Genomic DNA, 19,271 nt, shown 5'->3' on the forward strand with positions numbered 1-19,271 from the left:
GGTATTTATACTTGTAAATATTTGAGCGAGGGCATTATATACACTCATCAGACACTTTTTTATTTTCACTTTGCTAGTACTGGGGTGGAGCCCCTTTTCACTTTCAGAAGTGTCTTAGTTCTTTGTGCCATAGATTCAACAAATTACTGGAAACATGCCTCAGAGATTGTGGTCCGTATAGCATCACACAGTTGCTGCAGATTTATCTCCTCGCATCCATGATCCACCACATGCCAAAGGTTCTCTAGCCATTTAACTACAGTGAACTCACTGTCTACAGAAGCCAGGTTAGATGATATGACATCGTGACATGGCACATTGTGACAAGCAGCCATCAGAAGATGGGTACACTGTGGTTGTTGAGTGGCAGGTCTTCTGCAGCTGTAGCTCATCAACTTCAAGGTTTGATGTGTTGTCTGTTCAGAGATGCTCTTCTGCATAACTTGGTTGCAGCGAGTGGTTATTTCTGTTGCCTTCCTATGAGCTCGAAGCAGTCTGACCATTCTCCTCTGACCTCTGGTCTCTTAGTAGATTTGTGTGTGTGTGATTTTTTTTATTTTTATTTTTTTACATGTTTTCTGTAATAAAGAAGCTCAAAAATCTTAAAAGTGAGGACATTTTCTGGATCATCACTTCCTTAAGGTGCAACTGATGATCCAGCATCTACAGAGCAACATTAACTTCTAGCTGGGAACCTGAAAGTCTAATATTCACTACCCTTTTACCTCTGGTTTTCTCTCCACCAGCTGCTGAGCTTTTAAGTTGCTAAATGCTGTGGTTACCAGCTAGATGCAATCTTTGTGATCATTTGGTGCTTGAGCGGGTACAGTACAATAAGTCTGTCTTTGCTGAAAACAGCTGCATGCATGCTGCAGCCAGCAATGATGGTATGTGATTCGGGACTGAACTAAAACACTAAAGCTGCAGTAAAATGGAAGCAATTAGCTGAAACATGCCACAACGCTTCATAAAGTCCAGGAGAAACTGCAGACTCTGCTGAAAATTCTGCTGGGTTTTCACATTACACAGCTCCATTATCATTTTTTAATGTATAATTATGGAGTTAAACAGCTTCAACTCGAATTAATGTAAATTATTTTACTGCTGTCCAATTCCCACAGATGCATAAATTTTTAATTTAGAGGCAGGTCTTTTGAAAATGAAATAAAATCCAATTTGTAAAATTTCACAGAAGGTAATCAGTTAGTCTGATTTCTTAGATTTGTGAGTTAAACTGTAAAGGTTTATCTCAATTATCCGGCTGTCTTAAAAAATCACAATCTAAACTATTGCATGATGCTGTAATTGTTAAGGCTTCTTCTGTTCTGGCCCGAAAGTGTTGAAGTTTTCTAGATAAAAAAACAATCAGCGCTGCAATTTCAGTTCCCCGTTTTCCAGACAACATATCAACATGATTGTTGACATTAACCCTGACACACGCAGCAGGCTACTTTTTAAAATCTGCACAGGGGATAAATAAAAAAAATCAACTTGAAGGCAGCATCTGATATGTGATATTTGATAAACATTAATAAATACTGGTGAAATACATTGGTGAAACCAAACAGCCTCTTCACAAACGAATGGCACAACATAGAAGAGCCACCTCGACAGGACAAGATTCAGCAGTACATCTGCATCTGAAGGAAAAAAGGGCACTCTTTTGAGGATGCCAATGTTCACATTTTGGACAGGGAAAACAGATGGTTTGAAAGAGGAGTGAAAGAAGCCATCTATGTCCACTGTGAACAACCATCATTGAACAGAGGAGGTGGATTACGTCACCAACTTTCCCCCGCTTACAGTGCTGTCCTGAGCTCCCTTCCCAGACGTCTCAACCCCCATTCACACCTTTGTTCCAGTGACCTCAATAGGCCACAGGAAACAATGGAGCGGAGTCCTAAATTGGTTTCAACTGAAACCACTGATTAAATATGACCCACGCCCCCTTCACACCTGGGCACATGTGTTCACGCACATGATCAATAGAGGGTCATAACCACCTCCAGGGGACTACGCCCACAGGGGTTTAAATACCTGGGTCTCTCCACCATTGGGTTGAGAACTGAAGAAGCCTTTCGGATGAGAGGTGAAACGTCTTCAAGAAACAAAAAGAAGTCCAGTCGCCTTTTTCAAGCTCCAGAGACTACTATGACCTGGATGACTGAGAATCTACACAGACATTAATAAATACATTTTCAGCAGCACACTCTCTAGTTTCAGATGTATTGCATGCATTCCATAACTGTACCAGAGTTTTACCATTGAGCCGTCATAAGATTTTAACATGGACTTCACGTGATGAATCACTTTTTTCAAACCGTTTCCAAGTGGCTGGAAGTATATTTTCTCCTGGCTCCTATATGAGTGAGAGATTTTTCTTAAAGTTTATATTGTGTTAAGAAATGGTGAAGAGTAATATGATTTTTAGTAGATACACTAAAACTCCACTTATGATCCCATAAGATGAATGATGTTAGAGTTTAACTAAAAGCCTCATGGATGCCTGCAGCCAATCAAGGTCTTCTGAGTTGTTGTAATATGAATATTTATGTGCTGTGACTGACCCGCTCCACATAGAAGGTGAGCGGCTCCCTGCCTCTGGGTTCAGGCTCGGTCCAGCTCAGCACCACGTAGGTGTCGCTCACCTCGCAGGCGTGGACATTTGTGGGAGGAAAAGGAGCTTTGATTTGACCTAGAGAGCAAAGACAGGAGTAGTAGGAGGAGGATGACGAAGATAAAAGTTAGAACAAGGTCAATGAGAATGAAAATCCAAAAAAGTGCTGGCTGAGATGCTGCTTTTGATTCTCTTTCTATTAAAATGCTTGTCTACACAGCACCTGGCTACCCCAGTTTCACCTCCTTTTCTAATACCTAAGTATAGCAGATAACATATAGTCAAACAGCTTGAGTCAGCACACTTTCAGTGACACTCCAAGTGATTCAAGGACAATAGAAGTGTTCAGATTTAGCCAGAAGTGTCCCATCTGTGTCTGTATGTTTGTATCCCCTGTAGAGTTTGTAGAGCTGCAGTGTGGATCAGAGAAGCGCTCCACAGCAGACACCGTGCAGTGAAGAGAGAGATGGTAGAGCCAGCAAGTCTTTGTATGCATACAGAGGAGTATGCACACAGGACACAGTGTTTTTTTTTCTTCTTCTATTTTATATACTGCTGCAGTGGTGATGAAAAAAGCCATGTAGTAAAATCTGCTGATGACAGAAAAAAGTGATGATAAGCTCCTTAAAACCCATTTTTATGGAGAGAACAGCCATTAATAATGAATGTTGTGAAATTGTGAAGCCATACAAATATTTGGGTGGGGTATGTGAAGAGAAATTAAAATTTACTGGAAAGACAGATATTATTAACCAGGCTCATTGGTGGTTGTATGTTTTTTCTCAGTAGGGTGGAGCAGAAAATAATTATAATTATAGTATATTACCATTTCTTTCATTTGTTGCGCCGGAAAGACAAGAACAGGCTACAAAGAGCGATTAATACTGTTTCAGAATTTATTGCCAAAACCAAAAGATCACTCACACGGCTCTATTAAAAAAACAAAAAACAAACAAGCACATAGTAAAAGCCATGCCATCACCAACAACCCCACACATGTGCTTCATAATGAGCTTGCAATGATGCCTGCAGGAGTGAGCTTTAAAACACAGGCTTGCAAACAGGCCAACAATGCTTGGTAATCAAATTATCAAATACTGCCTATAAGAGGGATGTTAAGCACGGTGAATTATTTTTTTTTCTTCTGAATTGTGTATGCACTTAGCAGCTTTAACATTTTTACATTTACATTTCATTTTTAATGTTTAAGTATTTATTGAATACTGTATTGTTTGACTGTTGAATATGTTAATTTAAGGGATAAATTATTTGATTTTTTTTGTGTCTCTTAAAGTGCTGGCAATCAAACTGTTTGAAGGTGTTCAAATTAATATTGTGCAAACAATCTTGAGTTATTTTTGTGCACATTTTATAAAGAGTAGGACAATTATGTTTAATGTGCAGATAAAATGAACATTTAGGGTCATTTTAGGGTAAGTGGAGTGTTCTTGATTGGTGAAACCAGTCACCTGACCTAGTTCAAAAGAAGAGGACTGCAGCACAGTTGCAAATGTCAAACATTAATGTGTTTAGCATTTTATTTTTTTACACATAATGATTCTACATGTCAAAGGGCAGTTATGGTTTATATACTGTACATAAAAAGGAATAGAACAACACTGAATTTCTGTGAATTGTGGTGTATAAACAAAGTCTTTCTCATAGACTGTATATAAGAGATGGATATCTGTGTCTGAAAAGTGAAACCAGTGCCAAAGAGACTTGAACCAGCGGTCTTTTTATACCCCGGGCTCCTGTGCTCTTTAACCATAGTGAAACACTTTCCTGATGAGGCCTCAGTCATATTGAATACATCATAAAGTTGGTTTTGTAAATTAGGGTCCCCATTGGAGTTAAAAACAAATACAACAGGGTGCACCTGTTGGCTAACAATTCACGACTAACGATTTTTTGGCCAATTAACGTGTTCTGTCCCACGGTTTCAGAGCCACGCCGTTCTTGTGACATCTGCTTTGAAAAAGCTAAGATGGAAATGGCAAAAATACTCAGCTTGAGGCTTTACAACAGGACTGCACAAACCAAAGGGTGATGGTACATCTTGTATTTACAGTCTATTGTAAGTCTTTTTTTTTTTTTGAAAAAAGATACAGGGGAAGATACACGGGCAAATTGGCGACAGGCCGGGACGTGAACGTATGTGGTCGCCGGCTTAACCACTAAGCCACCCAGGGGCCCGTCTATTGTAAGTCTTGACACTTGGCAGACATCTTGGCAAAACCCCCGAGCACCTACTGAATGCATCTCAATGAACTATAATTTCAGCGGTTATCAGGACATAAAGGTTAAACTCAAAAGTCAAAGTCTGCTGACTTTGCCCAAAATAAGCTTTTAAAAAGCCTTTTTTCCTTGTGGAATTTAAACTTCTACCACCATTTTTACTCTTGCACAATTTTCCCATTGATTCCATTCCAGGACTCTTTGAATGCCATGTTTTTCTCTTATAAATTCTCTGGTATTAAACTGGAACAATAATGTGGAATATCAGGCCAAGATTAGATTGGCATCAATCATTTCAACCAAATTGCTTCAAAGTATTTAGCTCCCAATAAAAGTACAGTGTCACATTCATATTTTACTTTTGTACTAATCAAACAAACATAACCTACCATCAGAGGTGCGAAGTAACGAAGTACAAATACTTCGTTACTGTACTTAAGTAGATTTTTCAGGTATCTGTACTTTACTTAAATATTTATTTTTCTGACTACTTTTTACTTTTACTCCCTACATTTTTACACAAGTATCTGTACTTTCTACTTCTTACATTTTCAAACAGACTCGTTACTTTTTAACGTCAGAGAGAAGTTTGCATTTCCGGTCAGTGCGCCTTCAAACATAAAACGATCTGAGCCTAAATGGAGGAATAATAACATATAAGAGACAATCGTACTGCGTATCCTCCATCATCGGGGCTTATCTCGTACAAAGGGATTAAATACACAAACCCATATAATTAATGTATCATTTATAGCGCTATAATCAGGGGTTACAGCGGGCCGGACCGACTCCGTAAGTTGCGCTGCGGCACAAACAGCTTAGCTAGCGCTACTGAAGATGAGCGAGCATGAAGGGAGTAACGTGTGGCAGGTAAATGCAACGTTTCTAAATGCTCAACAAATATCAGCAAACACACAAAGTGTGTGCAGTTTGTCACACAGTGTGTCTGCTAGCTAAAAGAAGAGCTGCTGTATTTCAGGGAGAGCAAAGAGAGAGAAGTTCACTCGGAGATGGAGAAAGAGGACAGGAGAGGAAGAAGAGAGGTTAGAATTAAAGGTAAGGACTGGAAAATAAACTGAAGTATGCTGACTTTGTGTTATTCAAAGATTGTATGAAAATACTGCAGTTTAGTATGTAATAAACAGGTTATCTTGTTGTACTGTATTTACAGTAAAGCTCTGTGTTGGACTGGAGCACAGTGTTTGTGTTCATGGTCAGAGTTACAGGTTACATCAGTGCAGCAGAGATGAGTTTGAATCAAAGCTGCTGATGCTGAGATTCATTCACTGAGTCCAACATTTCTACAGCCTGTATCCTGTCAGTGTAGGGGATGGAGATCAGCTCAGAGAGCTGTGAAATACTGGGTTACATCTTTGTGAGTTCAGTTCATCCACACAGAGCAGTAAACCTCAGAGCAGCAGCAGCAGGTCAGCTGATCACAGCCTGCACACCAACATCATTTACTGCAGCTCACAATAGAAAGCTGTGGTTCTTCTCCCCATGCAGAGCCACTACAGCTGATCTTAGGGTTCCTCCACCTTCTGAATCCCACTGTAACCCCTGAGTATCCTCATGTTGGTGTTTAGGTGGAGGCACAGTCACCCTCTACTATGGAGGACACAGAGAATAGAGCTGTGTTTAAATTCCCTTTCACAGTTTGTGTCCTACATAACAGATTCAAGCTGAGTGCATTCATTAGAATTAAAATTTAGATTGGAATAACATTTGTATTCTCATGTACTATTTTATATTATTACAATAATATATAATGAGGTTCGGTTTGTTTTACACAAAAATAGCAGGTAGAAACGTCCTCCAAAGAACTACTTTTACTTTCTTACTTTGAGTACATTTCAGAGCCTGTACTTTTTTACTTTTACTTAAGTAGAGAAGTTGAACCAGTACTTTGACTTTTACTAAAGTATTTTTTAACATGAGTACTTGTACTTCTACTTAAGTACAGAATGTCAGTACTTTTGCCACCTCTGCCTACCATGTTAAATCGTGAGCTTCAAGACAGTATTTTTTTCTATTTTTTGGACAGGGTTAAGCTAGCCTTTTCTTCCCATTTGCAGTGCTTTCTTGAAGCCTCTTGGCTTTTACTGCATATTTTATGTATCCATCAAGGGAAGACTGATCTCAAAAGTTCAGGATAGTGCACTGTTAACTCATTTGAGATCTGTTAAAGCTGCATGCATTTCTCTATTACACATGTATACACTCATTCTACTCTAAACCTCCAATGATGAACAGAATAAAGAACGTACAAATTCACTCCCTTTGCTGCATGTTTCAGTTGGCTCCTCAAACACAAATTCCTCCTCTTGCTCTCCTTTTATCTCGCTCTGTCTGTGGGTTACATTGCCAAGGTTATCAGCCCTCTTCACAGGCATTCACACTACCTCGGGCCATTATGTGGATTTACCAGGACACCATCAGGGAATGTTCATTCTTTTCACTTCTGTAAATGGAGCAAATGCTCATTCCTACAGTCATACAATTACTGCAGCTCATTGTGAAATATAATATGAAGATGCATTGAGCCACAAACCCTGAGGGAACCTACAGGCAAAGAGGAGGCACCATGCACGCCTGTAAAATGTGGATGCCGTGATAATGTTCAAGCAGCTTGCTTTTAATGTCAAGATTATACACTGAAATTAAAAGGAAAAAAAAGTATTCTCACCTTCCAGTTCATCTTTTGTGATAGTAATGGTCCTTCGACTATCCACTTTAACCACTGAGGAAGGAGACAACACAGAGAGATACAGGTTGAAGATAGAGTGGACAGAAAGGAAAGTGGTACCAGCGTAATGAAGTTATATGTGAGCTAACGATAACAGTATTATTGTTAATGTTAGAGGAGCAGCCACCGATAAGAAAGTCAGACACAAAGAGGTGAGCGAGACCGACATGGGAAGATGGAGAGCAGGCCGGAGGCAAGTCAGCCTTCTGTCTGTCCTTCATCTGTGTTTAATGATCCACAGCATCTGACCAGAGTCCATCTGTCCTCCCAGTTACACACAGGCACTCACACACACTCCATAATCCACATCGCACCACATTCATTGCTCTCATCCCTCCAACATTACACTGTTGACCAAACAGAAAAGCCTTAAAATAAGTAATCTTTTAGGAAACAAAGTGTTCTACCCCACAATGTAATTAAGAATCTGTCACAGAAACAACTGCAAAAGCCCACGGCTGTATAAAATGAGATCTAAATCTGCACACCTACATCTGTTCTCTCTGGTAGTGCTGATTTCCTTGCAGGTGTAACATGGCAACTGAGGCAGATGAGGTGAATGAACAGCAGGAATGAGCAGATAAAAGACTGCGGATGCTCTCTGTAGTAGATTGCAGATGTAAATGAGTGACAAATTAAAGGAAAAGCCTGAATAAATAAGTGGGGGAACATAATGTATGCAGATGCTTCCATAAAAGGCACAGGGGTCACTGAATGGATTGATGTGTTTGAAAATGATGTGAATCATTTACTGCAATCACTGTCAGTAACAACCAAACAGCTGTACAAGATTTTAGAGCAATGTGATGATCCCCTAGCCTGATATTGGGCAGAATTGCCAAACTGCATTTCAATTTTCAGTCTGCCGTTACTTCCACTCTAACTAACCTTTCGGGAGAAAGGAAACTTACTTTCCCCCCAACCAGTAAAATACCCCTTGATAACAGTGTTAAACCAACCCATGGTGCTGATTTGGTAGGCATTAGTAGTAGCACTTATTGGACAAATTGCATTTTCATACCACAATGTTAGATGAATCAGTAAGCGCTGCAGAGCGGAGGGATTCAAACTTTCTTTGACCTTGGCTGCCAAACAACTAAATATGGAAAAATCTAGACTTGCTGAAATCTTTTCTAAGGAGTGCTGAAGCTGTTTGTGGTGAGCGAAGCAGCTCATGGGGCTCATGGGGGCCTTTGGGTCAGCTCCTCTTGTTTGTGATGTGCTTTTCAAGGTTTGAAAAGATGTCACTTCATTCTGACTCTACAGTCCTAAATTTTTGGTTTTTGAAATATACCGACTTCCTCTAGAGCCAAAAAAAAGGATTTATAGTCTCTTGTCAGACATCCAAAAGTTCTCCCAAAGAAAAACACATTTTTCTTGTGTCAAACAAGTTCCCCTTGTTAACCCAGTTTTACACATGAACCTGACAGCTGGCTCACTGGACAGTTTTGGTGCTTGTGCATCATCAGGGCTACCCACAAAAGAAAATTATGTTAGAGACTGGGAACATTTGTTTATTTTGAACTCAAATAATTAATTAACCATGATGATGGAAAAAATACAAAAGCATCTTGAAATATTACAAGATTTCACTTGCTCTTTAATTTGAGGAATTTGGGGAATTTCCCCACTTGCTGATTGATCAGGGAAAAGTCCCTTCATTGAATCACTGATTGAATCACTATGTTGTATATACTTTAGCATCATTACTGATATTTGATTTCACACTGAGATGCCAAAAAGACTCAATGTCTGTGGTTTTATTTAGCTGTTAACACACTGTTGGAGAGTTTTGTACATCAATATCCTGGTTGTCAATTTTAACTTTTACTCCACGAATGAATCAAACCAAGCAGGAAAACTCAGCAAAATTAACAGTGATTTCTCATTTTACAGCTTTTTATGTGTCAGTGTCAACTGTTTAATGTGGTACCCATGGTCCTGGTGTGTTCCAGAGGGTCTGCAGTAAGGACGGGCTCTGTGGCTTTGGAGGGACGTCCCACACCGGCCTGGTTCACAGCACACACTCTGAACTGGTACAGAGTTCCTTCCTTCAGCCCAAACACTGGGTGATGGCACATTTTTTGAATATGCACATTGCAGCGCACCCAGTCACCCTGACCGAGGTCCCTTCTGAAAAGAGAGAGCGAGAGAGAGAGAGAGAGAGAGTGATAAGTCAGTCCTGCAAATACAATGTTTTTGTAGTGACAAAGAAACAAGAAGAAGAAACTATGCAAGAAGTAAACAAATAACTAACCCATTGTGTTTGAACAACATTATGTGCAGTCTGAGGAGTACCATATAATAACAACAATTCTGAAATATTTTATCCCACGTAACAACCAGTACAGACACCACTAAAGAGTATAATTGTGAACAGAGACCATCATGTGAAAATAACAGGCCTCCAAAAACAGAACAAAAAAAATATTTTTAAAGTAGAAATCCAGACTCAGATTATACAACATCAATAACAAACTGTTGCCACTCGCAGTTTTCTAACCAGATTACGGGTGGGGGTGTTGCTAGGGAACTGGGAAGTATCTTACACTTTCTTTCGTTGTTCAGTAACCAATAACATTCACGAGATGTATGTTGTGATTAAAGAGGAAAATGCAAAATACACACCCTAATACACAAAATGGATATGAAATGCATAAATGCAAATGTATCCACATGAGCACATGTGTTCAGACGAACCTGATTGATTGATTTTGGTGATAAGTGCAGCACCTGTTCTCTTCAGAGAGCCTTTGAGTCTGCTGTTAACACAGAGTTGTGGGCTGATAATTACCTTGTGTACCATCCATCTCATAACATGAGATGGATGGTACACATCCAACTCTGCCAAATGGATATGTCTGATTTCAATTCATCAGCAGCAGAAGTCCAGAACAAGAGAAGTACAGTCTTGCTGTAGGTCTCCTGTTGACTCATGCTACAGGAAATCACTGAGTCCAGTCTAAAATAAGCCTTTTTAATGAATGATGGATCAATGTGAGCTCACTGTAGGAGATCTAATCTCTGTGCTGGAAATTTCCAGCAATAAAAGCCAAATGGAGCCCAAAATCTTTTCATCAATACTTCTTTTCGTTTTACCTAATTCACCTGCAAAATACAATTTTGTATATACACAAATGTAGTTCACTTATCTCACTAATTATTCAGTTGATTAACTGATTATTGAAATGGCATGAATCACCAACCAAGCAATGAATTTATGAAGGAATGTTTATTTACTCACAGCTTCATAATGCATTTGATATAAATGGTATAAAATTATATATGAAGCACTACATAAATTTAGTCAAGCCTTAAAATTAATCTTAACATAGTTGATTTTTTTTCAAAAAACATTTTGACAATCATTCACTTTCATAATTTTGCAAGATTTTAAACAAGAAAAGGTCAAATTTCTCTGGATTCTAGTTCTTGCTGCAGTCTTAGGGAGATTCATGAGAAATTTTCCTTTATATTTCTTTATATTTGGACATCACCACAGTGGATTGGTAATCAAATCAAAATGCGACTGAAGTGCAGTTTTTCAGCTTTAATTCAGTCGGTTTTTACAAAGGTTTAGCATCAACCGTTAGAGAATTACAGCCATTCTTTATACATAGTATCCCATTTTCATAGGTTCAAAACTAATGGGATAACTGACTGACAAGCTGTTTCATAGCCACGTGAGGCCTGCTCCCTTCTTTTTTCATGACAAATGAAGCACACATAATATCTTAAGTTGATTCAAAATGTTGAAAAACTTCCTCTGAAAAAGTTCCCGTACAAGAACTGGACTAAAAATGAGTAGAAAAGTAGCCAGTGTCCAAAGCAAAACTTTGATAGCGTTTCAGAAAGCCTAGAGAAGTTTAGTTCAAGATAATATTTATTATTGGCCTTTTGTGGCTTTATTTTGGATAGTGCAGCAGAGAGAAACAGGAAAGCAGGAGGAGAGATGGGGGAGGACATGCAGCAAATGGCGACTAGGTCGGGACTCGAGCCTGTGCCGTCTGCACCGCCATGAGGCATATGTGGTCACCGGCTCAACCACTGAGCCACCCCGACACCAGCTCAAGACCAATTAAAAGAAAATTATAAGAAAATCTGGGTCCTTGGAAATAAAATCTAAAGAAATGAGGGGTGACTCAAGACTTTTGCATAGCGTTGTATTATATGCTTGTATTATACAAATTGGCAGACCTGCTAAGAGGTGGTGTTTACCCCACTTCTAACCCTTTAACAGCTTGAATAGGCTTCGGCTCCTGCAAATTGAATTAGATAAGGAGTAGAAAATGGATGGGCGCATGGAAGATTGTTGAAATCTGTCTGGGCACATTTTATATTTGTGAAAGAAATACATGAGACTTGATATGGAGTATAAACTTGATTGCTCTAAATCTTTCACGCTGGTCCTGTAAATAATCATTTTTCTTTTGAATTTCTTTGCAAACTCTTCTTTTACTCTCTGGGTGCTGCAGAAACTGTTCCTTAGTTAAAAGATGAACTTTTTTTTTTTTTAAATTGAAAAACTAGAAGCCCTAAAATGCACAAAAAGTACATTTCTATGTCAACAAGATGAATTCATTTTCTGGAAAGGATTCTTTGATGCGATATAATCAGTGTCTTCACAACACCTACTAAATAGACTTTTTGGTTTGGCAATACTGTCAAGTAGTTTTCAAAGGTCAGAAATCAACTCTTAGTGTCAGCTTTCACTTTGCTTTGCTTGATTCATTTGAACCCAACGTGTATTTGAGTCACAGAACAAACTGAAAGTGATGTGGGCGGTAAATCAGGCTGATTCTCACCGTTCCACATAATATCCCTGCACAGGTGAAGCTCCATCAGCACTGGGTGGCTGCCAAGTCAGGAAGACGTAGTCCTTGTTCATGTCAGACACCTGCACTGCGAGAGGAGATGCAGGACCGCCCAGTACTGCAGCTGATGCATCTATGGAAGTCAGCAGAGAGTCAGTCAGTGAGAAGGGAAGTTCAAAAACAGCATACTCAACACCCTGCTGTGTACTAATTATATATAACTGAACTGAATTTGTGTAGTTCTGATGAGGACTGAATGAACTAATAAACAACTGTAATTTGTCACAGTTGTCTGAGAAGTTTTGATGTGCTGTGAAAGATAGTGAGCCAGAGGATGATAGAAGAGGAGGAGATGTATAAAAATAAGAGAAGAAGAAATAAGAAAGTTTAATCATGGGAGGTTTTAAAGCAGTCTAGTTCATCTAATTTATTCAAATAAGCCTGAAAGTAAAATAATGGCTAAGATAGCTGGATGCAACAGATAAATAATGAGTACCTAAAGTTCTTTGATCAATGTAATATGTCCAAACTATTTAAAATAACATGTGAGCACCAGTGCAGTTCTTCACATACATATGAACTTGAGTGACATCCCATTCTTAATCCATATTATGATTAGCCCACCCTTTGCAGCTATAACAACTTCAGCTCTTCTGGAAAGGCTTTCCACAAGGTTTAGGAGTGTTTATGGGAATTTTGACCGTTTTTCCAGAAGCACATCTGTGAGGTCAGACACTGATGTTGGATGAGAAGGCCTTGCTCACAGTCTCCTCTCTAATTCCTCCCAAAGGTGTTCTGTCGGGGTTTAGGTCATGACTCTGTATAGGCAAGTCAAGTTTTCCCACACCAAACTCACTCATCCATGTCTTTATGGACCTTGTTTTGTGCACTGGTGTGCAGTCATAGCAGGAAGGGGCCATCCCCAAACTGGTCCTACAAAACTGGGAGCATGAAATTGTCCAAAATGTCTTGGTATGTTGAAGCATTAAGAGTTCCTTTCAGTTGAACTACGGGGCCGAGCCCAACTCCTGAAAAACAACCACACACCATAATCCCCCCTCCACCAAACTTTACACTTGACACAGTGCAGTCAGACAAGTACTGTTCTCCTGGGAACCCCCAAACCCAGACTCGTCCATCAGATTACCAGCTGGAAACGTGTGATTTGTCTTGGCTATGGAAACCCATTCCATGAATTTCTCTGCGTGCTGTTCTTGAACTAATCTGAAGGCCACGTCAAATTTGGAGGTCTGTAACAACGGACACTCCGGAAAGTTAGTGACCTCTGCGCAGAATCCACTGACCCCGCTCTGTGATTTTACATGGCCTACCCCTTCATGACTGAGTAGCTGTCATTCCCAATCGCTTCCACTTTGTTATAATTCGACTGACAGTTGACTGTGGAATATTTAGTAGTGAGGAAATTTAACTGGACTTGTTGCACAGGTGACATCCTATCACAGTACCATGCTGACTGAGGTCCTGAGAGTGACTCATTCTTTCACAAATGTTTGTAGAAGCATTCTGCATGCCTAGGTGCTTGTTTTTATACACCTGTGGAAATGATAAATAAACTCATAATTTGCAACTCATAAATATACATTTATGAGGTGCAAATTATGGCTTTATTAGAAAATTGCTTAGACAGAGGACGAATCATTGCTAGAATACGAGCCAGGTAGAATAATGTAGGTAAAAATAAGACCTTCCCTGAGATTCAACTTGTTTTGACAACCACATATCCCAAATGGTGATATCCCTTGAAAGTTTACCTAAAGAACACTTTCTGAAATCCTCTCCCACAAATGATCAGAAAACAGATAAATGCTATAGAGTGCCAATGCTTGTTTCCAATATTTACACCATAAACACTGCATTGGTGCAGTTTTGCTACTCTAAACTTTGATATTTTCCCATGATACTGATGCTCAAAGTCGGTGCTGAAATAAAAAAAAAGAACTGTTCTGAACAAAAACAAGATTCTTGCTTTAAATTTTGATATTTCAGATAGTTTTAAAATGAATTCAGCTGCTTTTATCAGATCAAGTGTATTTTAATCTCTGAAAATTCAAATCTCATGCTGCCTTAAAAATTGATGATATACAATTACAGAAAGAGACAGAGAGATGGAAGAAAAAGAAATGAAGAATTTATCCAAAGCAGACTTGAGTGAGACATGTTTCCAAACTTTTACTTGATGCTGAAAATAGATTTTTTTTTTAACAAAAGGCTTAAGTTGGCATCACGCACATCTTCCTCTTTTAAATGTACGTCCTCACCACCTTCCCTTCCATCCCTCATTTCTTATTTCTCTTTTTATTGATCTCCCCCCCACCCCCAATTTGTAATGCAAATATGATGGCTGAATGATGGAGAAAACACACATGCAGAGAAGTTTCCTGATTCCATAATTAGCACCTCCAGCTCTGGTAAAGAATGAGCTCCTAAACAAAAGAGAGAGAGAGAGACCTGAGCAGAGATTTAAAAGGGAACGTTGCAGGGAGATCTATTTGCATTAAGTGTCAGTATACGTGGTTATTTGGAGTCCAGTGTATTTTTGGTGTATGTACTCCAAAGCTCATGAATGATTCACAGCAATTCACACTATCACTGTGGCAGTCAAGGTTGCATATATGCATGAACCACTACAATTACATTAAAACACATGTGCCAAACCTCCTTGCGGTGCTGCATAGATTTCAAATGCTTGATGAGTCAAGTGTGAGCTATTCCCTGGTTTATTTGCCAAAAGAAAACAGCAGCCTATGAAAAATATATACTTTCACTGAACAAAGTTAACAAGCTCTCGACGGCGAAATATTTTGATTGATGGTGCAATTTCCCCGCGTGAATCAGTTTGCTGACAGGAAATGAAAGTAGAACCAAAATCTGGTGAATACAAATAATGTTTGGAGGAATGTTTGCTCTAACCCCCTATTTATCCTGGTTGCAGAAAAAAGAGGATTAAATTCTCAAAAACACATATTTTGTATGCACAGATCACACTTTGTCATTATTTGTCATTTGACCAAGGGCTTTAAACATCACATCAAACAAAGCATGTCATTTGAAAGACAGCTTGGCAAGTTCTTCAGAGAGGACATTAAGTGAAGAGTTTCTGATTTAATCTGATACTTACACACAAGCGTGACATAGTGCCCATGAGCAGCTTAAGGAATTAATCGAAAACAAGCTACCAACTTGAAAGAAAGCAGTGTGTGTCTGCAAAATGGAGTCGTGGTAGCATCTGATAATAAATTTGGTCATCTCCTTGGATAAGATCTGCCTATGGGCCAAAAAAACACATTACTGCAAAAATGCTGTGACATTATATAAAATCAAATTTCCTTAGATATACCTGTTTAACTGCTGATTTGTGCAAATGTCTAATTAGATGACCTGCTGAAGTTTAAACCGACCATCAGAATGGGGAAGAAAGGTGTTTTAATTAACTTTGAATGTGTCAAGGTTGATTGTGGCTGATGGACTGGTCTGAGTATTTCAGAACCTGCTGATCTGCTGGGATTTTCCCACACAACCATCTCTAGGGTTGACAGAGAATGATTCAGAAAATATCCAGTGAAAATGCCTTGTTGATGCCAGAGGTCAGAAGAGATTGGCCAGACTGCTTCGAACTGAGAGGAAACTCATTACAACCAAGATATGCAGAAGAGCACTTCTGAACACACAGCACATCAAACCCTGAAGCAGACGGGCTACAGCAGCAGAAGTCCACATTGGGTCATTCATGTCAGCTAAGAGCAGGAAACTGAAGCTACAATTCTCACAGATTCACCAAAAATTAGCAGCAGACTGGAAAAATGTTGGTCTGATGAGTCTCGACTTCTGCTGCAACATTTGGATGGTAAAGTCAGATTTTGATGTAAACAACATGGATCCATTTTACCTTGTATCAGTGGTTCTGGCTGGTGGTCCCCCCATACCCAGCTGGTGCTGGATAATGGTATGGGGGATATTTTATTTGTACACACTGAGCCCTTGGTACCAATTCTGCATCATTTACACATCAAGCCTACCTGAGTATTGTTGCTTTGTGTTACTAAATGATAAATGGTCTGGTTCTTTCATAGTGCTTTTCTACTCAAAACACTTTATACAACACGTCTTCATTCACTTATTCACACACACTAACTGCTGACTCCTTTCTATCTGACATTCAAACTCTCATTCACACTCCAATGAGTGTATTGACAGCAACTTCAAGTTCAGTATCTTAACCAAGCAAGCAGGCTGGGGCAAATGGGAATCAAACCACCAACCTTCCAATTAGTAGAGGACCTGCTCTACCTTCTGAACCACAGGTGCCCATTGATACTTCCATGTTGTTTATTAGATATAAATACTGTGCTCTTCAGGTTTGTAAAAACACACTTCAGTAAATAGTTGGAAATTTGGGGAATTACAAGGCTGTGGCTGATGAGTGTGTGCAGAAGAGGAGCCAGAAAATAGAAGCGCATGGCCAAGAAATTGTTACATTACCTGTGAAAGCCGAAACTTGTGTTTTATTTACTGAAATAATTTTTATTTTTTAGACTACATGAATGATATGTTGATTTATTTATAATTATGTTGATTGCCGAGTATCCTTTATGGAGCCAGCTGAGCGGTTTCTTCTTGTTTCCAAGCTTTATGCTAAACTAAAGTATCTGAAGGCTGGCTGTTTATACTAAGAATTCAGACATGAAAAGTGGCGTTAATTTTCTCTCGAGGAGATTGTGGAAGTATATTTCCAGATTAGCGTATATAGATGATTTTGAAAGTGCCACAAATAGCTACAGTATTGGTATTAGATCCGTTCATCTTTGTACTCTAATGCACTGATAGAATGTCAGAGCAGGGGTAGAAGAAATTTAATTTTTGGTGTCACCTGTGAGGTAGACAAAAGCACTGTGCTCTTGGACGCCATCCATGGTCCTCAGCCTTGCAGTATAAAGACCTTCATGCTCCTTGTGTGCAGCCCTTAAAGTGATGATGGCCTTGGTGTCAAAAGTTTGAATTTCCACATTGCTGGACTGATGCAGCTGCATACCTGGGGAAATGAAAAATAAAATCTAAAGCATGTATCTAAAAAGTCAAAAATCAGTCTTATATGGCTTCTTATTTACAGCATTTACCATCTCTGAACCAGCTGACATCCTGCTGGAAGGGCAGCGGAGCTGAGGTGAAGGTACACTGCAGGGTGAGGCTGTCACCCTCTTTCACCCAGGTCGGGGGAAAGGAGGCGCTAAACTGAGCTTCCTGTTGAAGCTGCAAGGCTAGGGGAGATGGGAGAAAACGGGTGATGCAGTGAGAGTGAGAGTAAGAAGTAAATTCCTGATGATAACAAGTAAAAGCTCATTCTGGTCAACAAACAAACAAACAAAAAACACAGGTGATAAGCTCAGCAATGCCTAAAAAGAGACCATCAAATTCAGACTGGCATAGCCAAAATAGAAAAAAAGATCTATTGCTTCATCCGAGCACAGACAAAAACAGCTGCCATAAGAGAAGTCCCCGGAGGAAATGTTATAGGACAACAGAAAAGCTGCAGATGACAGACTTTGTTTTAAAGTGAAGAGTTCCTGACAAGTTATCCCTTCTGCTACCTTTCATTCTCTGCCTTGTCAAAGCACCAAAGCAATGCAATCTGGAAGTGCGAGAGATCCGTGCCACGAGGTCTCGTCAAATCCCGTTCTCAGGGATCAATCTGAGAGATTGTGACATGCTTCTCATTATGATCTTGTTCTGCTTAGAAGTCAGGGCTATCACAGCAGTATGCATATCATTATTAAAACACACTGTGAAGATGTTTGCTTCCCATCATTCAAATCCTGCATTTCCCTCAGTGAATTGATGGTAATGATAAATTTACAGCAGTTATGCTTTGTTTGACTGATTTGTGTTGGAAAATGCGATCAGCTCCATATGAGATAATCAAGTATCAGTTACATAAAAATAGCAGCATGCAATTCTTCAGCACATTCTCACAGCAAGCAGCCCCTGATGCCATTACAAGCTGATAAAGCTCCATTCAACATGATTGCCACTTAATTTCTGTGTGTGTGGGGAAAGCATTGGATAGTCTCGCATCTACATAGTAGTTCCTCAGAAGCAATGGTGCGTCATACATACAGAAAGTATATTGCTCCTGATTAGATGTGTGTGCAGGCTGACTTTACTTTTTCGATGTTTGCCATCTCTTCAAAAAAGTAAACCTAATAAATGTTGGTGCGCCCCCCCCCCCGGCAGCAAGAAAGGCAATCAAGTGTTTGCAATAACTGGAAATGAGTTTTTCACATTACGGTGGATGAATTTTTGCCCACTCTTCTTTGCAGAATTGTTTTAATATGGCTACATCAGAGGGCTTTTGGATGACTTGTTTAAGGTCAATCCAAAGCATGTCAGGTTTAGGAAACCTTCATTTTGTTTTTAATTTTTGAGCCATTCAGAGGGGAAGTTGCTGGTGTGTTTTGGATCATTGCCCTGCTGCATAACCCGAGGGCCCTTGAGCTTAAGGGCCAGACATTCTCCTTCAGGAATTTCTGGTAGAGAGCAGAAATCATGGTTCCATCAATTACAGCAAGTTGTCCAGGTCCTGAAGCTGTAAAGCAGCCCCAGTCTATCATACTATCACCACCATGGTTGAGTGCTGGCAAATGTGAGACAAGCCTTTGTGCTCTCTTTGGTCGGCAGTGGTTTTCACCGTGGAACTCTACCATGGATGCCATTTTTGCCCAGTCTCTTTGTTGAATCATGAACACTGACCTTAACTGAGGCAAATGAGGCCTGCAGTTCTTTAAATGTTGTTCTAGATTCTTTTGTGACCTCCTGGATGAGTAATTAATGAGCACTTGGA

General features: G+C 39.6%; 1 protein-coding gene across 1 annotated transcript in view; it reads right to left on the reverse strand.

Annotated features, from left to right (window-relative positions):
- The window catches only part of LOC115794791 (myomesin-3-like), an 85,514-nt gene that overhangs the window by 40,315 nt on the left and 25,928 nt on the right, over positions 1–19,271 (reverse strand). Inside the window, exons 9-14 of the mRNA XM_030750437.1 lie at positions 17,551–17,691; positions 17,304–17,465; positions 12,407–12,548; positions 9,535–9,734; positions 7,542–7,595; positions 2,568–2,695 (exon numbers count right to left, since the gene is read on the reverse strand). Of these exons, the coding sequence (XP_030606297.1) occupies positions 2,568–2,695; positions 7,542–7,595; positions 9,535–9,734; positions 12,407–12,548; positions 17,304–17,465; positions 17,551–17,691 (827 nt within the window). The remainder of the gene's footprint in view (positions 1–2,567; positions 2,696–7,541; positions 7,596–9,534; positions 9,735–12,406; positions 12,549–17,303; positions 17,466–17,550; positions 17,692–19,271) is intronic.

This window comes from Archocentrus centrarchus, chromosome 16 (assembly GCF_007364275.1).
Source record: "Archocentrus centrarchus isolate MPI-CPG fArcCen1 chromosome 16, fArcCen1, whole genome shotgun sequence".
In the NCBI taxonomy this organism is placed as follows: Eukaryota; Metazoa; Chordata; class Actinopteri; order Cichliformes; family Cichlidae; genus Archocentrus; species Archocentrus centrarchus.